The sequence below is a fragment of the Triplophysa rosa genome, linkage group LG10 (genome assembly GCF_024868665.1).
Source record: "Triplophysa rosa linkage group LG10, Trosa_1v2, whole genome shotgun sequence".
NCBI classification, from domain to species: domain Eukaryota; kingdom Metazoa; phylum Chordata; class Actinopteri; order Cypriniformes; family Nemacheilidae; genus Triplophysa; species Triplophysa rosa.
Window position 1 is genome coordinate 1,165,592 of NC_079899.1, and position 26,125 is coordinate 1,191,716.

A 26,125-nucleotide genomic window follows, 5' to 3' on the forward strand; every position below is an offset into this window, starting at 1 on the left:
TTACAGGCATGGTTGATAGTCATTTTTATATAATAATAATAATAATAATAAAGCCTGTGTATGCTGTGAATTCACTGTTGTGAATTGTTAGTGGAACAGTTGATACAGTTTTGTGTTTTGAAAAAAAAAAGAAAAGAAAGAAAGATGTAACAATATGTGTGTTGTTAAAGTTACTAGACTGTTACTAGGAACTTGTATTATGAAAAATACGGGAAAACCCGGAAGTCGTTATTGAAATAAAGGGCATGGAGTATGTTGTGAACTTGCCGTCTGTTCTTGCATATTTCCAGATATAACATATTGAAACAGCGGGTACACCGTGGCACTACATTGGTTTGCCACTCAAATGTGATGAAACGAAAAAACAAGCTTTTTTAGCAGCAAACACTGAAGATTGGTTTGGTGCACACAGGGATAAAAGTAGCCCATGTGTAAAATGATATGCTGTATCTGTACACTCTGTTACTTCAACTCTGTTTATCCTGTGTATTTTTGTATACCTGCTGTAGATTGTTTTTGTATAAACATATACATTCTGGGTTTTTGAGTATTATTTCTTTCTTTAACGTATCTTTAATGATTTGGGCCTAATTCTCGGCTCGAGATCTATCCTTGATATCTTGTTCAGACAGATGACACCATGGATTCGAGCAAATATTAGCAGATTAAAAAATCTATACCTGACTGTGCCTGCTAGGAGTCCCGCAATAGGCCAAGTTTGGATCTTCCAACAGGACAATGAATAAACTCCAACTGGTTCAAAAGGCAGCAGCCAGATCGCTCACTAGATCAAGAAATTTGACCACACAAGCCCAGTTCTATTATCACTACACTGGCTGCCTATGAAGTTCCCAATAGACAGAATTCAAAATCCTGCTAATTTATAAAGCATTGAATGGTCTAGCTCCTCAGTATCTTTGTGAGCTATTGTCTGATTACAATCCACTGCGCACGCTGTGGTCGCAAAACCCTGGTCTGTTATGTTCCCAGAATATCAATATCTTGTATAGGTGGTCGATCCTTTTCGTACCTGGCTCCTAAACTCTGGAATAGCTTCCCCAGCCATGTTCAGGATTCAGACACACTCATTCGTTTAAAGATGGTGTAACATGCTGTTTCATTCATTCTGACTTCTTTACACTGTTAAACGTGCTATCTTCTCATGCTTTAACATGGTCAACTTGATAAAAACGAGTTGGCCATATGACGTAGTATTTCTGTGCTTGATACACTCCCCCAGCACTCCAACTTGTTTCAGAAAGTTTTTTATAAGTCTGTTACGAAACAGGGATCCTGTTCCTTTTATTGGCCATTCAACAGGAATAGCACGGCCACGCGTCATCCACCGAGAGACAGAGCACATCCGCTAGCGTGAGAGAAAGACCACACCCACGTGTCAACCAGCCAGCGTGAGGAAGAGCAACGCGCCCATCAATGCCGCTTCACTCTGCTGACGGAAGTTTAGCTGTGTTCGTTTGTTCACTGTATTTCAGTGATGGATGTTATATAAACGCTGGATTTAGAGATGGTTTGAAGCTGATAGATGGCGCAGTCCCAGCGCTAAAAGATGCCGGCCATGATCCGCACGCGGTAAGTCAAACTAAGTCATATGTGGGCGTTTTGTTGGCAATCGGAGTGTATGTGCCTAATGTAAACAACAGGAAGGGATAATGCGATGATGTGTTGTGTGCTCGTGCTGTAGTTCTGCCTCCCTGCATGCGTCTCCAGCAGCTTGTGTTTTTCTGAAAATGATCGTACAGCTGTATCTCTCTTTTATAAATTTGATCAAACTAAATACTCTTTGAAGATACAAAGTATGCAAAACTGCTGTACAGGTACTCGAGATTAATGTGAGATTTACAGAAACTGCATGCGTTACTTCATCTTTGAAACTAGACTAAAGACTCATCTCTTTGATATAGCTTTCATTTAACTCACCGATGACACCGTTAACTCAGCATAAGCAGTCTATGCCACAATAGTTAGCTTGTTGAAACTGAACATACACATCTGTTGTACTGTGTAACTAACTTACACTTTCTATGAAAGGCCTCTACGCTAATTTCAGTTTTTGTCTTACAATATCTTCTATTCTTCTTTATATAATTCTATTCTTTCTTCTGTTCATTTCAAAAAGAAACACTTAAGTCGGTTCTTAAAGTAGCCCATCACAACCAGGCAGGCTCGAGGTAGTCGCACACTTCGCACAGCCCTTGCGATGGCACTGATATGTACTGTATATATAAACCTGCCTTGTCTGGTTCTGTTGTTTGCTCGTGCCTGTTTGTTAAGATGCCAAGAGACAGTCGGGGTGTAACAACTGCTCTTAAAATCCTTTTCCATCAGTAACCCAACAAACCTTTAACATCTGCTGGAGAACCTCACAATGAATGCTGGGTTTACTAAACACTTCTTTAATAAATACATCATATAATGTTGTGTTTTCATTCTCATATGAAACCCACATGAGGTTTCAGCATTTTAAAATATTGACAACAAACACAAAGCAAGTTTGGGATGAGGCTATGCATCTAATGGAAGAACGACTGGCAAGTAAAGCTTATTGTTTGCGTACAATAAATACATCTGATCAAACGCGCGTTTATGCTGTCAGAAGAACATCCAGCAGTCACATGACGTCATCTTATAAGGTGGAAAAATGTTGTCTGAGGTTTTTCAGGATCTGTTGAGTGTCCACATGTTCAGGAAAAGCATCTTCGGATTTTTGAGCCGCCATGTAGCTGCTCTGAAGATCGCCAAGCTTCAGGCCATAAAGAAACATCATTATCAAACAAATGCATTTGAAAAACACATCCATAACCTAATAATGAGACTGTACGGCACCTTATCAGAAAGGGTTGCGTAGTTGAAGTGCGGCTCATACATGTGAGGGGACAATGAAGCTGCTGTCTGCAGGAAAGCTTTAGCCTTTGGCAAAAAGAAAAAAAGCACAGAAATAAATGTTAATACACGTATATACATTTCCTTGTACATGTAACAACATTCTCTTTAATCAAATGAATGGCATGTCAATATTCTTAAGATAAGAGACAAAACATTTCTTTGTTAAAAGTGTAAAAATTCAACAGTAAATAGTCTTTCATTGCTTCTGAATGTTTTCAGATGATGCTCTTCAGCAAACACAGCATCGCCAGGTAACGTGAACCCTGTCCAACTGACTCACCTGCTCAATACGACCCCTCCGGAGCTCCAGTACGGCTAAGTTATTATAGGCTTCGCTGTGGTTATTGTGGAAAGCCAAAGCCAGTTTAAAGCATTGATATGCCAGAGTCAAGTCACCAATGCCCTGTGAAACAGACATCGTAAGAAAAATATGTCTGCTGTTGACATATCAGAAATATACATCCTCCAATAACATTTCTCAAGATTTGTCAGGTAATGTTTGAACAGCACAGTGTAGTTACAAAAATCAACATTTCAGGAACTCTGTCAGCCAATCAGAATCAAGCATTCAAGAGCACCGAGCTGACATCATCTACATCTGACATCAACACTCATCTACATCGGAACAGGTTTAACTAGAACCTATTAAAACGTTTGAATGTTCATTCAAACAAAAAAAACGCTACATTGATGTTTTGAGCCCCAAAGAAAATACCAATGAACTATGAAAAAGAGAGCGTCATTTTACATAATATTTATGTTTTGTAATGAAAGAAAAGAATCTGTTGTCAGAATATATGCCTTCAGATCACGAAATAAGACACAAGAACTTTCTCTTTAAAGGCTCATGCACGGAATCCTCACCACTCCAACATGTCCCAGATTATACCAGATATCCGCCTGTTCTTCATCACTGGACACCAGAGACAAAGCTCTCTCGAAAGACGACAGACTCATGTCATACTGCTGACCGTAGAAACAGCACAGACCCAAATTATTATACAGCTGACAGTTAAACACTCCCATCTGCAGCAAACGCCTAAAACAACAGAGAGAGAGAGAGAGAGAGAGAGAGAGAGAGAGAGAGAGAGAGAGAGATATCTGTAGAGAGAGAGAGAGAGAGAGAGAGAGAGAGAGAGAGAGAGAGAGAGAGAGAGAGAGAGAGAGAGAGAGAGAGTATTTGTTATAGTGACGGTGTCTGAAGAAGTTTTAATGTTAAATGCTGTCATGACAGAAAGCTCAGAAAACTTCTTGATCATGAGTGTTAATATCAAGATAGTAATGCAATATCCCTGGAGTAGGAGTGTGATATGGCTCTATATCAGCATAGCTGCCAGGAGGTATATGCTTATATACCTGTATACTACACCAAAAACATCACAACACACAACTGACTTCATCATTTACTTTACAATAACACCACTAACACATGAGTTTCTAGTGATTAGATATGATTACTGTATAAAATGAAGTTAATTATTAGTTTAAAATACGGCTTTACATGAATGATGCAGAACACACACACTATTGAAATGCATTTCTGTCTGTCTATGCGTTTGTTTTTCTCTATATCTCTAACTGTATGCTTCAGTGCCTCATGAGCTCTTCACTGTCCAACATCAGTCCTGGAGGGCCGGTGTCCTGCAAAGTTTAGCTTCAACCCTAATCAAACACACCTGAACAGCTAATCAAGGTCTCACAAAGCAGACTAGAATCTTCCAAACAGGTGTGTTGAGCCAAGTTGGAGCTAAACTCTGCAGGACAGTGGCCCTCCATGACCGACATTGGACACCCCTGGTCTAACATGACACTTAACAAGATATATCAACATGTGGGTAGTTGACATATATACAGTATGCCATAAAAAATATTTTTTTTGTAAAAAAAACAATTGAAATAAATGTATGGAGTGTGAAGTCTGATGTTGGAACAGAAAGAGTCACAAACTTTGTCAATTCTTTTCAGTTTTTTAAAGCAGCACTTTAGAACGTTTGCTCACAGGCTCCCTCATGTGGTATATATAATAATGTGGCTGTGTAAGCTTCCCCGTCGGCAGCGCGACACACGTGGATTTGTTCAAGTAAGCTGATGGAACCGGTGAATGCAGAACGTGGTTTGGAAACCACGTGGCACTCTTCGGCAGGCAGGCAGGGGATGGGCGGAGCTGTGTGTACCAACCCCAACACACAACTTACAGACGGTGCGTCCCAAACAGGATATATCGCCCTCCGAACGGCCATTCAGAGGGAAAACATAATTGAAGGCTCGTTCCAAACCGAAGTGCTCATAACTGGCCACTTCAAAGGGCCCTTCAGAATGAAGGATTTCAAAGGGTACAACTGATGGACACTTCACACCCACATGATTCTTTGCGTGGAGATGGCATAGACATGTCTATGGGCGACTTCGCCTCCTTATAGGTGCACGATGATGACGCAGAAGGGCACTTGTTTGGTCCCCTACACCCTTCAACCCTTTGAAGCTCTCACTCCCTTTGAAGGGCTTAGGGATGTGGCTTTTCAAATGGAACGCAGGGAGAGTGTGCTTGTAGCCGCTACGAGACGGCTCAGGGAGCAGCGGCAGTAGAACTCATCCGGTGAAGATCTGTTCTACCACTGAAATCATTTTAGAGACATTATTTTAAAGTGGAAAAACTATAAAGTGTTTCTTGAAACATTTTTACTGAACTGTACCGTATGTGTGTCCGAAAAAAAGATTAGTATTATACTCAACTCAACTTTATTTATATAGAACTTTTTACAATTTTCATTGTTACAAAGCAGCTGTACATAAGATATATTGACTATAAGCAGTTAAGTTGTACCTGTAAAAACAACTAATGAAAACCGACTGTGGAATTACAAGACTTCATGAAAACATGATGTCACATCCTCCCTACGCACACACACAATGCGAAGCGGATTATTTTTTGCATTTTGTGAAAAGGCTGGAGTGGACACGGTGTAATGATGTTAAACATTCAATGTGTGAAGTGAAATGACACCTGTAGAAGCGCAGGGCGATCTCGGGCTGATCCGTGTAGAAATGATTGCTGCCAATACATGCCATGGCCTCCACGTGTGTGTTGTCCTGTTTCAAGACTTCTTTATAGTACTCTGTAGCAGATGGGATGTTGTTCATTTCCTGAAAGATATATCAATGTTTTATTAGGAATTCTCCGGAAGGCTGCAGGCGGTCCATCTTGACACATTCATACAGACAGATCATCAGCTCACAAGACGTAAACAACACTGGTCCATATATTTCACATCTATAAGGAAGTCTTAAAGACATTTGGATTCAGTTGTAAATCTTCTGTTGATTGTGTTTTGTTGTTAGGTTTGTGTAGTGTTTAAAAACAGGAAGTGCTTCAGTGTTAGGGTTACATCTTATGAGATAAACAGACATGACTCCGATACACAAACACCTCATGGATGCGAGCGATTCCTGTCAGGAGGGTGACTTCTCCAGGGAAATGACCCAGTCCTTGTTTAAAAACCTGCAGAGCTGCGATTGGTTGATCCAGACGCTGATACACCTGTACAGAAAACAAACCAAAGACGTGTGAGCAGAGAGACACAAAACTCTCCAGAGCTTTAGATGATGATGATGACGAGCGTTGTGAGACGGCACCTTTGCGAGGTACAGATAAGTATCCACAAACTCCTGCTGACCGAGAGCGGACCGGAACTGTTTCTCAGCCTCACGGTACAAACCCAACCTACACAAAACCAGTTTCTTCAAAATAAAGTCATGGTTTCTGTGACGTCTACATTAAATCATCATGTTAAGAACATTCTGTGAAGACATAATCTTGATAGATTTCCTATTGACTGAGTAAAGTGATTATCTCAGAATCAGATTATGGGTTTCACAGACAAATGTAGAAAAGTGTGATGATTCGTCACCTGTAATAGCATTTGCCCAGCTGAACCTTCCACCACCAGTCTCTGAACTGAGCATGCTCCGTCGCAAGAGCAGCCAGATCTAACGCCTGCAAACACGTCATCATCTCTGAGATTCACAAATTCACTATTTCTATTTCTTAGAATTACAGTCAATCTAAAAACACCCGTTAGACTGCATGTCTTTGTCATGCAAAAACTGAAATCAAGATGAATCGTGTCAGAACCTCTTTCACCCTGACTGTAAAACTGCAACCTATACGTATATTCAAGTGAAGAACAAAAAGAATCATGAAGGGGGAAAACGACAAATAAAAAATGTACAGTAAGCAGCCTTCATAAGTGTGCACCCTCTTTTATGATGGGGATTACAGCAGCGTTCAACATCCACCAATCACATCAGAGAGATTTCATGCCTCTCTGTGATGATTTATTGACCACAGACTTCTGGAGGGGGTGCAGATCTGGATGAGAGATGTGACCAAAGTCATCGTACACATAAAAAAAACACACACACAGCACATCAGCTAAAGAACACCATCCCCACAGCAAAGCATCAGGTTTTTGGAAGTGGGGCTTTAATGAGGGTGGATGGAATAATGAAAAGCTTCAAATACCACTCAATGTTGACCCCTAACCCTTCTGTCAAAACACTTGAGATGAAGAAGAATTTCACTTTTCAGCATGACAATGACCCGAAGCACACCTCCCAATCAATGAAGGAACGGCTTCACCAAAACAACGGTCCAGCCAGAGTCCACTTCGAACTCTTCATTCACATTACGAGTGAGCAGGTTAGGTCGCTCGTGAAGCGTTCCCACTACTGGTGACTCTCACTGCAGGAGCCGAGAGGAGAAGAATCACTTTAGCTCACATCTTCACTCCAAGAAGTCGCTACTCGTTTGCATAAAGTTAAACATTTCTCAGAAATGGCCGGAAGTCGCCAGCTCTCCATTGAAATGAGTGAGATCACGTGGCTTTGTCGCTTGTAATGTGAATGGGACATAAATCTCTTTGAATCAATTAAGGTGGAACAGGTTTGGAGAGGATTCATCTTTGTTGCATGACAAAAACCTGATATTTTAACAGGGGTGTGTAGATCCACTGCACAATGAGCAACATACAAATAATAATAAGAATCAATGATCATTCAACAAAAATATACTGGCTAAGAATACACGTTTAAAAAACAAGAATAGTAACATGAAGAGGCATTGAAGAATGACTTACATTTTTCACATCGTTTTCATGGTAAAAGATGTATTCAAACAGGGTCTTGGGTCAGAGAGAGAGAGAGAGAACGTGAGAGAGAGAGAGAGAGAGAGAGAGAGAGAGAGAGAGAGAGAGAGAACGTGAGAGAGAGAGAGAGAGAGACAGCTGCACACCCTCAGAAACAAACTACTGCCTTCATCTGCTACAATCAATGCACATCTACACTCTTGACTTTATTACATTCTCATGTTTCTGCCTGAAATATACTTTTGATATTGAGATTTTATTTCCATATTTCATTTGTTTACTTACATATACTCTATTTTATATTTCATTCTATATTTATGCCTTACTCAGCACCTTAGTTTAATTTTAATCTCAAGTTTGTACTTAATGTATGTCTTTTGTTATATGTTCAATGCTTTGGCAATATTGTAAGAACACGCAATCATGCCAATAAAGTACCTTGAAATTGAAAATTGAGACACAGAGAGAGAGACACAGAGAGAGAGACACACAGAGAGAGAGAGAACGTGTCAGTATTGATTGTGAAACATCATTTCACTTTGTCAAGAACTCTCCTCATGTTTACGTGCACTTTGACAACTCCCACGCACCTTTGACAACTCCGGCCTCTTTGAATACTTGGCCAAATTTAAGCGAGAAAGGTGAATGAAAGGTCCTTCTGGATTTGTGAGCATAGAGGCCTGATATCATAAGACAGAACACTTCAGCATTACACCTGAAAGTCATGAAGGCACAGCGTATTGTACCATATCACACTACATGAAGGACAGAAGGGAACACGTGTGGTACCGTTCCCAATCGAACAAATCTTCCAGAAGCGCTGGTGACGGGACGGGCCGTCTGTGCCGTTCGAGGGGTTCTGATGGCCTGCTCCATAGTTTCTGGTCTACCAGAGAGCGTGCTGGGTCTCACGAATCCGGTTATGGGTCGTCCTGACTGAGTCATGGGTCTACAACACAGAAATATTTCAATTGAAACTTCAATCCTCACATGAACAATCAGCCAAAAGCTATTGAGTTGTACAGTCATTAGAATACATCTACAGGCTAAATGCCAATAAAAGAATGTTTTGACATGTATTTGAGCTTTTCTGGTAGTGTTGTAAAAAAGCACTTGAAGCCTTGTTTCACCGTGTCTACACTGGACGCGAGCGACATTACAAAACAACCCATTATACTTTTCCATTTTGTCCAGACTGGATGCGAGACGACACGACAAGACAAACCCATTAAGAACGACTGGGCATTTGTGGTGCCGCTCGTGTCTGGTGATATTCAGGGAAATATTATTCTTTTGAATATTGGACTGTTATCATAAACGGGTAATACGGTTCTCTCTACGCTTATGTGCCATTACAGTTCCTGTGTGTGATGTTCAGCTCGTTTGAAAACTGCTTTATATCAGATTCAGATGTGGCTGTGTGTCCTCCACACACATGTGAATGAATGCTGCGTGTGGAGATTTCAGTACCTGACAGCTGGAGTGGGTACACCAGCCTGAGCCGTTCCTGCAACTCTCAGTGATGTTCCAGGACCTGACCAATAATACAATGTCTTTATTTCTCAATGTTATGTGGGAATTATAATCATAATTACTTCATTTTACCGTGACACTGTACTTACGTGCAACCTGAGCAATAGAGTTCTCATCCAACATCATGTCTGCGATTCCTTCTTGATCCACCTCAACCTCATCGATGTAAACCATCTCTGTGAGAGCTCGAGTCTTTAAACTCCACGCCGCCTTCAATCAATCACAAGCAAAAGATGATTTATGAATGATATCATTAGAATGACTGAAACAGAGCTGGTCTGATAGTGTTCAGAGCAGCTAATACAGAAAACACTGGAAGTATGATATAGGGAATGTTGGGAATATAACGGGGTACTGGGGGAATCCTATAGTGGGATACGCTGTGTGTAACATAAAATAGGAAACAAAAGACATACAAAAATTACCTCAGAAACACGACACATTCCAGGCTCCTTGGCAAAGTAATGAGGAAAATCACAACAGTTCATTTGTTTGATTTGTTGACGTTTAAGTATATGTAAAATCATTCACGTTCAATAAACTATTGTAACTAGCATGTTACATTGAGATGATCTGCATTTCACGCGATTATGAGCGCTAAATCTCTGTACGGAAAGCCTCTGCACGCGACCGCTATATTCACACCGCCGACCGGCAGATATTTCACTCACACAAGACCAAGTCCGATATACTTGAATGGGGTTAGACGGGTCTCTTAAACATCGCTCGCTATTATCACAATAAAACAACAAATCTCCCAACAAAAAGTAACATAAACCTGACGCCATGGCACCATACAGCCTGTTTCTTAGCATGCGCTGAAAACGCTTCTTTTGATGATTGCACGAGCTACTGCGTGCATGCGCTCAAATGAAGTCGCGTCGCGTTCACCAGCGGGAAACACGAAACGATGGAAAGCAAACTGTGGTCATAGGTAATGAATGATTTTTAAGTTATTTCAGTTATAAATGCGGTGAGTTCATCTTTTTTTTATGCGCGATGTATAGATTAGCTTGTGAAAACCCCACTGGGTCTCCGCTTCACTGTTCCAGACACCTTGTATTTATCATATTTCCCACCTCAACTCACAAATCATCTCTACAATGTCGATGTTTTAATGTTAATAAATCCTGTTTTAATGTCACTTAATCATTATTAACGATAATGTTTTAATATTACACGATACAATTTAATGTTACTAAATCCAAAGATTGTCTGATGTGGGAAATACCATAAATCCGAGGTGTCTCGGACTTGCATTTAACGAATAATGATTGTCTCTTTCTACTGGAAGGCGGGACTTCCTTCACTAAACCGGACGTAGAGTCCGTTGCAAATTCCCCGTCAATATCAATACAACTGCGGCGTCTTGTTTATGTCTTTCGTCTTTGGCCTTAATCCAGCGCTAACTAGCTAACCGCTCACTAACCAGCAGCTAACCGCCCACTAACCTGGTCATACGGGTTCTCTGTCAGGATCTTCGAGCAGATCTCGGAACATCTCTGAAACTTTCGTCTTCTGTAGCAGCTCCAAGCAAGAAACAGCGGATCCATAGCGACGGAGAAACCGAGAAACAATCGTGGTTACCGTTACCCAACGAGCTTCTAGCGGCGGCCTTTGTTGACGTCACCACGCATTGGATTACCTTGGCAACACCGGAAGGCGCCAGAGCAAGTGCTGTTTGTTTGTTTCATTTACATTTAGTCATTTAGCAGACGCTTTTATCCAAAGCGACTTACAAGTTGGGTAAATAATGGAAGCAATTGGGTCAACATTAGGAAAACAAAAAGCATAAGTGCAATAAAACATGTCTCACAAAGCCTACTACAGTGTACAGAGCTAAGTACAAAAAAAAAAGATATAGAAGTCAGAAATGATCGGTCAGGTGCTAACGGAAGAGATGTGTTTTCAGCCGATTCTTAAAGATGGCCACTTCTTGTTTCTTATTTATTTATTGCTCAACTGAGACAGGGAACAACAACAACAACACAAGGCACCTGGAACAACATAAATAACACCGTAAGGCACATACATAAATAAAACATTTTTAGACAAACAACTGAAGAACAAACAAACAAACAAACAAACAATAATATACTAAAATAATAAAACCGAGGCACATAAACGATATTTTCTTTGGTTTCTTAAAATAATCAAACAATTTCCTAAAATCACATAGAAATAAATTAAATCATGGTTGACATTTTCTCCACTTGCATATGTGAATTTGATATCTACCCAACAATAAACCCAAGTTTACAACATGCATCCAAGGTGCATTCAGCACGTGCTGTTTGTTTCGTAAATGGTGACGTGAGAAAAGTCTTGTTTCGAAACAAAATGAAGCTGTCTCGGTTTTGGAAAACCGAAAAAAAGAACATTCTTGAGCAAAACATTTTAACTTGTAAAAAATATGGTAAACCTTTTTAATACTTTTATTAAAAGACATAGTTGGTATTGTCCTCCTGACGCAGAACAACACATGAAACAAGCGCTATATAACACTTTTTTTTAATTATTAAACATTAACATGTCCATTATACATTTTTATAAACAATACATCCCAGATAGCACAGGTACATCTGTAAGATGTCTGCTAAAGATCTGGAGATCTGGAAAACATCTTAGAAAGAGCTGTTGTACATCCATTCTAAATCATACACATCTTACAGACATCTTCTAGAGGTCTATCTGACAGCAGACGTCTCAGAGATGAGGAGCAGATGAGCAAACAGCATCTGCCCGATGTCTTGCAGATGAAAATGCAGACATCAAATAGATGTCTACCAGATGTGTGCTATAAGGGATATTAGAAGGAAAAAAGAATAAAAACACACAAACAAACAAAAATGATAATAATAACAAGTGGGGTATACATTATGTAATCAACAAAATGGAGGAATGCAAGTCTTTGAGTGTGTCCAAAGTTCTCATTGTTTTCCAGCTTGAAAGTCCTTGTATGGTTTCAAAATATACTTTTGTATCAGCTTTGAAATGGGAGATATCGGGCATCCTTTCTGACCATTTGAATTTGTGTAAATAAAATTAATTTAGCATGAAAATGTGACTCCTATTAAAATCTTTTTTATCAAAATAGAATACTACATGCCTTTTACTTAAATGTATTTGCGATCCACTGAGCATAAGCGCTATATAAGACATTTAAGTTAACGCACTTTGCTATGACGCGTTTCGCAGACCGATTTTATATTACATGAAATACCGCGAGAGATTCGAAATCATTGTGTCTCGCGGTACTTTGGTGTCATATATCGATCGGTCTGCGCAAACGTGGTTTTGACTAGAAGGGATACAGCTACCTCCTCTGGGCATGCGCACTTCAATTCCACATAATTTTTGTCACTCTGAAAACAGTTGATTAATATTTAGTTATTATTGTAAGGTTAGGTTTAGGGTTGGGGTATGTGTAGGCGTTAGTTTATGTAATTTATTCTAATTATATGACGAGATTATGCACCACTTCCGGCCGTAGCTGTATCCCTTCTAGCAACAACCGCGCAACGTCGCCATGTTGTGCGCGCGCTGTACACATCGGAAGTGACGCGTTGCAGGGATCGGGATACCTCTTTGCTCGTGCTGCAGCTTTGTTAAGTTGTTTTGTTGTGTGTGATCAGATATGAATCAGACTGCAGCGCGTGAGCTATGTGTGATGGATCAGACTGCAGCGGATGAGCTGTATGAAGCGTTTGCTATGTTAGCCGGCAGTGACCCCGATAACTGCTCTTACACAAAGGTGAGTGAGTGAATGCGTGCTACACACACACACACACACACACACACACACACACACACACACACACACACACACACACACACACACACACACACACACACACACACACACACACACATCCCTAACCACCCCTAAACCTAAAGATCATGGAACACTTTTTGCATTTTTAGATTTGTAAAAAATATTGTTCTGTACAATTTATAAGCTTTTGTGCCCATGAGGACCTCAATTTTGGACCCCACGGTGACACGAGTCCCCATGTGTTGGTGTGCATTCAGGTTTAGGTCCCCACCGGGATATACAAACATGAAAACACACAAACACACACACACCATTCTTGCTTACGTGGTCTACAAGGACTCTCCATAGACGTGATGATTTAGATACTGTAGATTGTATTCCCCAATCGAACCTCTAGACCTAACCCATCACAGAAAACTTTAGCCATTTTTTGTTAGAAAACACATTTAGTATGGTTTAAGCGATTTGGTTTACGAGGAAACAGGAACTGTCACTATAAAAGATATTTGTGTTATTATATAACGTACACGTGATAAACACATCTGCGTCCTCGTAAAAGCGCGCGTCTTATATAACAGCTTTCCTGTGGCTCAGTGGTTGGAGCAGGGGTGTCAAACTCGATTTCATCCCGGGCCACATCAGTGTATTATGGTTGCTTTCAAAGGGACGGTTGTAACTGTATATAAATGTATCCACTCTTTTATCACACTGCATAATTACATATGCATTTAATTACTCCTTTTGGTAATAACTCAATTAATACCTAGTTTTGACAGTAAAAGACCAGTAAAATAATGACAAAGTGCATTCAAGTGTACAACTATTGTACAGTTTATTTAAAAAAAAGACATGTTTCTGTATGAATATATAGTTGGTCTGCATAGTGTTTTTTGACAAGCTAACATTTTTAAAGGCCTTTCTGGTCAGGGCACACTTGCTCACATATCTTCAGCATACACTGCTTTAAAAATGTACCTTCTGAAAAACACTTGGTAACACAATTAAAGCTGGTTTTCACGGCTTCATCATTTTTTGCAGAAGCATTTGCAAAAAAATTCTGCCGAAAATGCAAGTTTTTTTTCCAACTCTTGTACCTTTTGTTGCTTTTCTTGGTGGCTAAGGTTAGCATACTTTGCTCCATGTTTGGTTTCGAAGTGCCGATGTAAATTGTACTGTATTCTTTAAGCACAGCCACCCCTGTTGAAAAAACCAGCATATGCTGGGTTAGGTATGTTTTGATGCTGATTGGACCAGCTTAAACCAGCTATGGACCAGCACACGACCAGCTTAAACCAGCACACGACCAGCTAAACCAGCACAAACCAGCATCAAAACATACCAAACCAGCATATGTTGGTTTTTTTAACAGGGACGGCCTCCTGGCAAAGACGACACAATGGCTTGTTTCCATTAAGCACAAACATGTATGCTTTCCCATCCCTCTTGAAATAGCCTCCCCTCTGCATAAAATCGTGAAATGCATAAATGTAAATGTAATATGAATAGAATAAAACATGAAAAACACCTATGCGTTAGCATTACCTTAAAGGGATACCAAAAACTAAATTTCCCCATGTTTTACTAACCCTCAAGGCATCCTATTTGTATATGACTTGATTCTTTCAGAATAATGCAGTCTGAATTATAACACCACGTATCCTGGCTCGTCCAAGCTGTAGAATGGGAGTGAACTGTGACAATGTAAAATGGAGATTTCGAAGCTCCAAAAAGTTCATCCATCGATCAAAAAACTGCTCCACTCGGCTCCGTGGAGTTAATAAAGGCCTTCTGACTCGAATCTAGGTGTGTGTGTTTAAGAGAAATATCCATTTTGACAACGCTATTAACACAATGTCTAACTTTCAACAACCATCTTGTTCTCGCTAGGGCCGTCACGATTATAACATTTGGCTGATGATTAATTGTCTAATAAATCATTGCAATTATGACGATTAATTGTCTGTTTTAGGGCTTTGACATTTAATTCTCATATATTTTTGATTCGGCTTTGAAATGACCATATTGTTCAGACAATGTTTTTTTTCTCTTAAAAAATTGGGTCATCATATATTTAAGGTGTGGCTTTTACATGTCAATAATACAGCCGCCAAATACATGTAAAACGAGTGAATTGAAGCCACCATTAAAATGCTATTGGTCATAGAAAAGCTTTAGTTTTTTTCTCTCTGGCAAGACTACAATAAAATTTGACTTCTATGTTAATGAAATTTTGTTAGGCTGGTTTTTGTCACGGCTCAGTGACGGAAGAACCCAAGTGCAGGCAGCGGGATTGAAGGGGTTAACAGAGAACAGCTTTATTTAAATGCAAAACTAAAAACCCACGATGGGGAAAAAGACTGGAACGTAACAAAATATAAACATGAAATAAAAGACTTCCCACGATGGGGCAAAACAAGAAAGAGAATAACTAGACTTATATCCAAACAAGGCAAAACTCCAACACGGTAAATAACTATAACAAGACAGGGTAGCATGTAAACCAGACACGTACTTGAATGGCAATAGCACAAAACACACACACCAGAGACAACGAACGAGCACAGGACAATGAAACATGAGGGCATTTATAGGGGAACAAACAAAGGAAGATAACGAGGGGCAGGTGAGAAACATAAGACATGGCAGGGAAGTAATACAGGAAACGAGAGGGGCGGGGCCAATGGCGAGACACGAGAAAGCACATGAGATGTAAAAACGTAAACAACTCATGGCTTTCTCACATAAAACCTAAGGACTCTGTCCCGATCCTGCCACACGACTAGAAATTCAGAAACAAGAGGGCAGGACCGTGACCGAACCCCCCCAATGAACGGGGAAAACGTCTTATTATCTTTTGGGAGACGCCTGTGTCATTTCCGGTCAAAAAAAAAACTTGCTGGTTGAATAAAAGTAACTTGGAGTCAGAATTTTCCAGGGGTATGAATAATTTCGGGCTGGACTGTATATTGGTTGATTTATTCTTTTTTTATATTTTGGATTTTTAAAAACAAGTAGAAGTCGTGTTGAATGTCATTTTACCTAGGTGAAATGACCACAGTTTTAACGTAAGACAAGGAATCAGGTTGAATGGAATTTACGTTTGTTTTACACAGAGTGAACGACTTCAACATGAGTTTAGCATGTGTCAGAGTTTAGCATGATGCTAATAGCATCACTGTTAGCATACATACCCCATGTAGACGGAGCAGCGAGAGATGAACTACAGTCTGTACAGTTCATGAAGCGTGTGTACGCGCGTGCAGTCAGCGGACATGAGAGATGCGCGTCAGTCAGCAGAGACTCGCGGTCCAGTGGACCCACATGCGAGTATAAACGAGCTGTGAAAGACAGGTTGTGCACGCGCACGTTTACATGTTTACTTGTGGCTTTGAGTGTACTGACGGCTGTGACGTTCTTGCCCGCATCACGGGCAACAGAAGATAGGCTTGGAATCGGCAAGATGTGAGACTGACCGGCCGGACACTGATCCGGCCGATCATATGAAAAACCGGCCGATTCCGGTCTCTTGCCGGTCAATCGGTGCACCTCTAGTATTTTTATATCTGTCCGCAGTACCTGCATATGCAACAATAGTTCTTCATTTTGATGTTTCTACATCAACTGCATGATTCCAGAGCAGACTTTTATGCATTATTTTACTATTACTTCCGTTTGGGACTTTTACTATTGTGCCATCAGACATGCGCACATAAACAAAACTGAGAGAAAACCGGTAAAGGCGTTTGCGTAAACGGCAAAAAGCTACCTCTGCCGAATGGGTTTTGCTTATGCCGTTTATGAGCTTTCCCAGATAAAATAAACCATTTTACACGTTTACATGACCTTACATATATCAGCTTATTAAGCATAACCGGAGTAAGACTGTGCATGTAAACGCACTCAGTGATGCGCTGAAGAGTTGCATTAGTTTCCTCCTAAAGAGCTGCATTAGGAGCTGTATTAGCGGTGTTTCTTGGCTGTTCAAGTGAATATTGTTTCTTTTGCATCCAACAAGTACTTTTAATTTCTTGACAAGTTTTCCTGAATGAATGTGGCATATATCACTGTGATGTTTTAAGATGTGCAGTTGGCTCGTTGAATCAGCGTTATACTGTACTAGGGGTGTCCCCGACTAAGGATTTACATTGTCGAATCATACGTGTGTGTGCGTGCGCGCGGACAACACCAGGTGGTTAAGGGTACAGCGCAACATTGATGCACCAAAAAACAATCGCACATTAATTTACAGAATTTGTTTAGAACATAATATACCTTTATAATAAATAAAAATAAGAAATGAAACGAACCAAAATAAGCCAGAATCAAGTCACAATGTGAAAATAAATGTGTTTAGGTAAAATGTCTGAAATGCAGGGGAACATATATTCAAAACACAAGCCACAAATAGTAAAGTTAATGGACATTTTTCCTTAAATGTCACGTAACAATGCTGTGCCATACAATACTAGACCAGATCTCACGTCAAAACTGTTTTTAAAACTAAATACTATACTAGATAATAATGAATTATTTTTACAAACGGGAATACAGCACATTCATTACCAATGAACTACCAATAAAGTGACTTTATTTACCGCATGTAAAGGAGGAATGCAATAAAGCATCTTACCATTTAAACAGTCAAAAAGTCCCTTCACCTTTTTTCCTGCGCACTCTTTCTCCGTCCCCCTGACACGCACGCTTGCTTTCAGTGCAGAGAATGACAAGATCCCAAAGTCTGCGCCGTGCTTGCTATATTCGGTGATTTAGATTATTTTACTTTATTATTTTTTTGTATCATGCAGCGCAAAGTTCAGTCTAAGTAACTAACCATGAGCATTTACAGACAAAGTGTTAATTCATATTTAAATGCCCAAACATTCAGTAAGTGACAAATGTCTGGAAACGGTGTACACATTCATTTGTGAGTGATCTGCGGGTGTGTATGGAACGTGCTGCTTCTCTTCACCGGTCTCACAGCACAGAAGACGAGGAGAGAGACGCGATCCTGCGCTGGGTCATAGCCAGACCTCGTGCTCATATGCGCCGGGAGTTTCGGTACCCAACCCTAAAAATCTCCCATTTCTTGACATCATAAATCATATTTAGCGGAGCAGTTTGTGCCCATCTGCTGCGCCACTGCCCATATCACCACAGTGACATGATCCTCACTGCATAACACCTCTGTGAAGATTCCACTGTGAGATTGGTAGTCGAATCGGGCTCCTCCTATCCAAGCATCCAATCTTCAACTATTCGCGGTCACCCTGTGAGACCAGCAGGGGGTGCTCACCCTGTGGTCTGTATGGGTCCTAATGCCCCAGGATAGTGATGGGGACACTATACTGTAAAAAGCACCGTCCTTCGGATGAGATGTCAAACCAAGGTCCTGACTCCCTGTGGTTATTAAAGATCCCATGGCACTTCTCGTAAAGAGTAGGGGTGTAACCCCGGTGTCCTGGCCAGTTCCCCATCCCATGTCAATCATGGCCTCCTTATGATCCCCACCCTCCTAATTGGCTCTATCTCTCTCTCTCCTCTCCACCTATTGCTGGTGTGTGGTGAGCGCACTGGCGCCATTGTACTGTGGCTGCCGTCGCATCATCCAGGTGGATGCTGCACACTGGTGGTGGTTGAGGAGAGACCCCCCCTCATATGATTGTAAAGCGCTGTGGGTGTACAGCAATACACAGAAAAGCGCTATATAAATGCCCCATTCATTCATTCACCCCTATACTGTACACAGCGAGTTCACCAGTATGAACGCACATCGTGATCAGAACAAATTGCAAACGAATGACTCTTTTGAACCGATTCATTTAAAAAGAATATAAGAGATCAGCGAATCATTTGAAACTCTGTGAATCACAAGGGTGTGAATGCAGGGCTCTAGAGTGCGACCTTATTTCTCAATGGTGGGACTAAAAAAAATCTGAGGTCGCACCGGTGCGACCAGCCGTTCGAGGGAGAAAAAAAGTCTCCGCGACTCTGAAAGTCTCCCTGTGATTCAACAACAGACACACATTAGGCCCATATCGTGGTCTAAACCAATCAGAGATAGTGAAGGGCGGACCTCCACTCTGACTGGCCGTGGTCCAGATTTTCCTGTACGTGTGTGTACGAGAGATCGCGTTAACCGAAAATTCTCTGTCATTGACAGATTTTTTTTACCAGTGACGGAAAAATCTGAAGGCCGTTCGTTTTGACGGATTACAATGAGGGCAATTTGTAACTCCCCATTTCCCTTCATTAGAGCGTGATATGCTCGCGAAGGGACGTGCGTGTTTTCACCTGTCGTTGTTACTGACTGGACATATGTGATGCGATCTGGGAAAACCCGTCGGATGTCGCGCTGGGACGCGGAAAGACAGTTCACCTATCAAAGTAAACCACATAACATGAAGAATGAAGGAGAATCAATGCACATTTCCCGCCAGTCCTGTGTAAACTACGGCATGCAAAGTTTTTTATACAATGTTTTCGTGAGATGACAGAGCTCCCCGTCTGCAGCACGGGGAGTTATCCCCGGTCCGCTGCTCATGCGAGCCGGACCGCGATCGCAAAACATACAAGGGATGATCAAAAGTCCGGACACTATGCACATGATAAACAAGGTAAAACTTGCTTCACTGCTTATTAGTTGTTGTCCGTAATGTTTGCTCCTTGTGTAGTGATAACGGCAGAGCTCTCGTTCTTTAAGTGTGCCCGCACCATTTTCCTTACTTTCGTTTTATTCAAATGGTTTTGTACAGTATTTTTATAGACTTCAACACTAGGAAATGTTTTTTTTTATTAAATTGTAATTAGAGTAAGTCTTTTACCACTGTAAAGTGACTTTTACTTGTGATGCTGGACTGTTGTGCTTTTATTTTCATCACATAACTTTAAACCCGTTTTCCTCCAAATTCAGTTCCTGAAAATCCTAACGCTTCAGGCGACCTCACCCATAACTTTTGTTACATACACAAGGTATGAGCAAAATAAAAACTGATTTGATGAGGGTTTGAATATGGTATCAAAAACTGTAATATATAAATTTGCACCATGTGTTGGTTTTTCCCAGATCGAATCACATATGAACATAAACATTAAAACATTAAATATACAGATGAATATAAACAACAACGGCTTTATTGGGCATACAGTTGTATTAAAATACAACAAGTTCCGAGACGCAAGTACAGCGTAATGATGTCACGGACATACTAATTACCACCTTGCACCATAGTGATGGGTAATAATAGATTATGACGGATTTTTTACGAGTCTGTCAGTCAAAATGACGGATAATAAAAATAAAAAAGTGTAGCGCAACCTCTGGTGTGTACGTGTGAAAATGCGTGTGCTGCAGTCGGAAGGAGAGGTGAGTAGCCTAGGCCCGACAGAGTGGATGTAGCCGCGGATGATGAGAGAAGATGAAAAGTTTTAAGAACTTTTGTGCTGGTGCACCTAAGAAAAAAATTTAGGCGCACCAGTGCAACCAGTTCAAAAATTTAGTCTAGAGCTCTGGAATGAGTTTTGTTCATTTAGTAAGACTGGTTTATTCTGTTGACTATTTTTGTGCTGGAAAGTTAGTTGAGAATGATGAAAAGCTTGGGCTACATTTAGGGATGTAACGATTCACCGTGAGCCGGTTGAAAATCGGTTATAATGAGTGACGATTCAAATCGGTTGAGGTGTGAACTGAATCGCAATACATTTTTTGAACAGCAGGGGCCGCCATGTTCACTGCAAATATAAACATGGACATGCTGATATTTCTTAAATGCAAAAAAATCATTTTTTCAGACAGAAAAAACAGTATTAGACAGTATTAGTTTGTTTATATTAAAGAGACTTTTTCTATTATTAATTTGTTAAAAAATTGCAGTTTAGTTTTGTTATTTGAAATAAAACATAATTTTATTATACAAAGAAACGTGAAGCATTTAAGAAATAATGCAAGGGAAGTTGTTCATTTCTAATTTGTTTCAACTCATTTTGTAAAAATAAATCGTGAGTAAACCGTGAATAAATCGCATCGTGAGATCAGAATCGTGACTCGCATCGCATCTTGAGCTGAGTGAATCGTTACATCCCTAGCTACATTGGATTTCAAACAACTTTTCTGTTGGGTTGAATAAGGCCGTTTTCAGATTGGGGTCGTTTGTTGCGGTCCGAACTTGAGTGCGATTGTTCCTGGTTTGGTTTCACACTCAACTTGATTCTGTCAAACCCTCCCTGCTGCGTTTGCGTTCGTCTTACGTCATCAGAAATGTGTACTGCGCATGACAGAAAACAGAACACGGATAAATATATTGTGTTTTTATTCATTTGGTGATATGCGCAGCAGAGTAAATGACATTTGGGTTTAATGTATGCGCGTTGCATGCAGACGGCTTTCTGCTGCTTGCAAACAGACTATTTTGAGGAAACCGTGGATTACCATTGACCTGCCGATCTGATTCCACTCGCAATGCTGAAATGCGATGCAGGCTCACTCTTACTCGAATCCAAGGTAAATATTTAACATTATCATCTCTTGCATGTGTTTTGTTGAAGGAAATACAGTGCATCCGTAAAGTATTCACAGCGCTAAACTTTTTCAACATTTTGTTATGTTACAGCCTTATTCCAAAATGGATTAAAATCATTATTTTCCTCAAAATTCTACAAACAATACCCCATAATAACAAAGTGAAAGAAGTTTGTTTGAAATCTTTGCAAATTTAATAAAAATAAAAAACGAAAAAAGCACATGTACATAAGTATTCACAGCCTTTGCTCAATACTTTGTTGAAGCACCTTTGGCACCAATTACAGCCTCAAGTCTTTTTGAGTATGATGCTACAAGCTTGTCACATCTATTTTTGGGCAGTTTCTCCCATTCTTCTTTGCAGGACCTCTCAAGCTCCTCAGGTTGGATGGGCAGCGTCGGTGCACAGCCATTTTCAGATCTGTACATCGTAATCGGCTTAAACGCATGCGAAGGTCAATTTACTTCCTCATCAAGTGCGCACCCGGGTCCGTGTTGCTTTCATATTCATGCGAACCGCCCCACAGTTGGAGAGCAAACGAACTCAGAGCACCTCCTTCAGGTAGTCTCAGGTTCGGTAGCCAGGTGCGGACCCAGATTCGATTGACAGCTTTCACATTAGCGATTTTTCATGCGAACCGCGCCCCGCTCCGAACTAAACTTCAAGTGTGAAAGCCACCTAAATGTAATATATAATAATAATATAATTGTCATTTTTATCTAATTCAGAAGTTTTATATGTTGTTTGTAAAGTGTTAAAGCCACTTAAAGATACGGTAAGCCTACACGTGTGTGTGTGGACAATATCAGGATGGCACCACCTCCGCCTAATTTTGAGCCAGGAAAACCCTGAATAACTCAAAGTATGTGAGTTAATGTTAATGTGACTTAAAAAAACAAAAAAAAATTGGCGCATGTTTTACCCCTATAGGGGCCAATGGCTCCTTAATTGATTTTTTTGTCTGGAGCCCTGAGTTGGAGGATTATTTTCAAGAGATGCCAGCTGGAGAGATAAGAAATGATGCAGAGAAGAAGAAACATCTTGAGCTGCATTTCTGTTTGAGTTCAAGTGGATGACGAGCATGCTGGTAAGAAGTCAAGTCGCACCAAAACTACATCCTCCATACTAACCTTTACTATATTATACTGTACTGTACTGTACTGTTCTAAAATCATTTAATGCAAGGCTAGTTGTAGATGTTCATTTGCTAAGTATAAGCTGTTCTTGATGAGGTGACAGGTGAAATGTTATTTTGTCAGTTAATTTCAAACATTAATCAGACTGACTGGAGCTACCCTCCACCTTTCGGCCAATCAGAATGCAGTATTTGAACAGACCTATACTGTATGCTATATGCTCTATACTCTGTGCTTGTTATACTATAGTGTACCCTTATACCCTGTCCTGTGTAGCGTATCATACTCTATATTATACCATAGTGTACTTCTTTCACTAGATTATGCTCATTATAGTGTACTGTATCCATAATATTGTATTATTCTCTGTTCATTCACATCATAGTGCTTACACTATACTCTCCCTATTTTATATAGTTGTCTTTACTCCTAAACTGTATCACACAGTAATATACTACTATAGTTTAGGGTGATACATCGTGCTACTTGTATTTGTTTATGCCTAATGTTTTTATTTGTATGTATTGATGCCTCTAGAGAAGATCATCTACACTGTAAGATTGTCAAAAAATGGATGTGAATGGAAAGCTGCACCTTTGTTTGTCGGCCCTGAACAACATTAAAGAAGAAGAAACGACACAAGACTGACACTCATACAAACACAAGTATGTTTCACGGAATAACTCCTATTATTGCAACATGGATCAAATAGGCTTTTGTTGAATCTATAACATTGAATCTGATGAATCCTTATCATGTTTATTTTTGGGGTAGTACCGTCATGGGTCAAGTAATGTTTGGCATTTTATATAATATCAAGGAAATGCAACTACGACACCTGCTTGTTTGTTTCATTTTCTCTTGTTGCTGCACACGTTCAGTCATGTATTGAATATAATGCATTGCTTACATACAATATTGTGATTGTTCTTTCTTATACTATACGTACAGTAATTGATATGTATGGGTGTTTCTACCCGAGAAAAGGAGGCGACTGTCAGTACATAGGCCTACACAGAACTCTGGGTCATCTGTCATTGTGTGTTAACATGCACAAAATAAATGGATATCTATCAAATATCAGCTTATAAACGTAAGTCTAATAATGAAAAATGCAGCGGGAAAATGATCAGAAGCTGTATTTTTATATCTCTTCATGTCTGCAGTTCCTGCATATGCAATGGGCTAGTTGCACAAGATGGCGCCGGTGAGTTTTTGCGATGCCAGGTTCGGCAAACAAATTTCCGGTCGTGTAACACTATCAAGTTGTTTTGGCTTAGAATTATAAAGAGGATCTGTTATATTGCTGATATATTACTTTCTACTTTTTTTAAATAAACAAAAAACACCCATATTTGTTGGCACTATATTTCCCATATAGTGTTATACGACCAGAAATTAGTCTGCCGACTCTAACGTCCCAAAAGTTCACCGGTGCCATCTTGTGCAACTAGCGAATAGTGTTATAGCCGTTCCTACACCAACTGCATGATTCGAGAGCGGACTTTTATGCGTTACTTCCGTTGACTTTTACTATTGCGCTGTCAGACATGAATGGTAAAGGGGTTTACATGCATACAAAATCGGGCTAATGGGCAAAAAAATACATCTGTTGAGCGTTTTTTGCTAACGCCATTTATTAGAAAAAAGAAAAGCGTTTCATTCGTTCACATGACTTGTTATCAGCTTATTAAGCATTGTGCATGTAAACACACTCGCTGTGACTTTACTGGAGGGCATGAAGCTTTACAGTAATGCTGCCTTCAAGTGCACCTGGAAAAGTCATAACTCAGAGTCGGCCATATGCTATTACCACATGTAAGAAAGCAAAACAATGGAACAAAAACAGCTTTCCTGTGCACTTGTACAACTGTAAAGGGCCTTGACAGATAGTCATGACATGTTTTATTCTGTTTCCATGATGTATACATCAGTGTCGAGCGAAAATATTCAGTTCTTAAGGGGTGCATTTAAAATGGTCAAATGAAATAACTGATGGAAATTGTTCATTACAACTGACAACAGATGTGCCCTGTACAACGTCACAACTCTGTTAAATCTGTAGTTTCCCACTTGCAAACACAACTTTACCTGGTTGTTCATGTGCTCAGAACTCGTAGTTACGTCATTTCTGTTGAAGGCAGCAAAAGATTGAGGCTTCAGAGACTGACACCACCAGTGCTGACTACACGTTTCAATGAAAGTCTGCTTATTGTATTTTATACTTTGAATGTGTTGAATAATATTTGCCTTTACATTTATTATAAAAAGTAAATAATTAAAAGAAACTGCTGTTGCCTACCATGGGTTTTGATTTTTAATGTTTGTTGCGCAAGGGAGTCTTCCCACCAAAATGTGAGTATTAGAAATGCTTATAATTGAGGCAGGACACCACTTACTTGACCTAACCTGAGAATATGAAATCATCATCTTAAAGGTGTGAAGCAAAACAGTACAGAGCTCATACTGCAGAATGTAAAATGGGAGTTTTTGAAAGGTTTCACATTCACTCGTATAACATTGTGCTTTTACATTGATCTGCCAAAACCAGTAAAAACGCGCATGATATGGCTGTGCAATTAACCCTAAAGTAATAGTCAACTTTGGCCTACAACAAATTCAAAAACTAAATAATTGAGGTAAGACTGTAATTGTGCAACATGACATTTGGCAAGGATTCTCTCATGAATTATAAATCCACAGCGCACTCCTTTCTTTTACATCACAGGGGTGCCGTTTACGTTCACCTTTAGGTTGAATTCACAAGTTTTTATATACCTATTTTTTCTATGTCGTTTCAAAAGCAAGTGAGTAATGATGTTAGATAATGGTGATCTGAGTGTTGGGCAGAATTATTGTGATTATGATTTTTGTTGTAATCGAGCAGCCCTGCTGTATTATGAATGTCAGGCCTATAGTTGGCCACTTTGTAAAGATACACCATGTTATCCCTTTTTTCAATGCCCTTACTGGGTTTATATGTGTGTGTTTTGAGTCTGGTGAATGCAAATAATGTGTCTCTGCTGGTCATAGTGGTGCAGTAAATCATCTTCTACACATGATGTCATTATTTACACTGAGACGACGTTTTAAAAAATGTGCACTTGGGTTGTTAAC

The 26,125-nt window shown here is 40.0% G+C and overlaps 2 protein-coding genes across 11 annotated transcripts in view; one reads left to right on the forward strand and one right to left on the reverse strand.

Annotated features, from left to right (window-relative positions):
* Positions 1–2,376: 2,376 nt before the first annotated feature.
* On the reverse strand, positions 2,377–11,236 carry ttc8 (tetratricopeptide repeat domain 8). Of its 4 annotated transcripts, XM_057344906.1 has the most exons (15): positions 11,033–11,236; positions 10,007–10,033; positions 9,671–9,791; positions 9,519–9,582; positions 8,838–8,997; positions 8,639–8,728; positions 8,040–8,084; positions 6,813–6,898; positions 6,538–6,625; positions 6,332–6,442; positions 5,909–6,048; positions 3,769–3,943; positions 3,185–3,307; positions 2,845–2,928; positions 2,377–2,761 (listed from the first exon to the last, which is right to left on the reverse strand). In XM_057344906.1, the coding sequence occupies exons 1-15, from the start codon at positions 11,132–11,134 to the stop codon at positions 2,645–2,647; spliced, it is 1,533 nt and encodes a 510-aa protein (XP_057200889.1). In that variant the 5' UTR covers positions 11,135–11,236; the 3' UTR covers positions 2,377–2,644. The 4 variants fall into 4 exon arrangements, with proteins under 4 accessions (XP_057200889.1, XP_057200891.1, XP_057200890.1 ...); XM_057344908.1 differs by lacking the exon at positions 8,639–8,728; XM_057344907.1 differs by lacking the exon at positions 10,007–10,033 and having other exon boundaries at positions 11,033–11,235.
* The window catches only part of LOC130560852 (putative E3 ubiquitin-protein ligase UBR7), a 30,829-nt gene continuing 15,839 nt past the window's right edge, over positions 11,136–26,125 (forward strand). For 2 of the 7 annotated variants that reach the window (XR_008963763.1, XM_057344902.1), the window contains exon 1: positions 12,813–13,335. Coding sequence is in view for 4 of the 7 variants with exons in the window: in XM_057344902.1 (XP_057200885.1) it covers positions 13,219–13,335 (117 nt within the window). In the remaining 3 variants the exon portion in view is untranslated. Of the gene's footprint in view, positions 11,252–12,808; positions 13,336–13,934; positions 23,674–26,125 lie in introns of those variants that run through there. The other 5 variants (XM_057344901.1, XM_057344899.1, XM_057344900.1 and 2 more) reach the window with 5 other exon arrangements.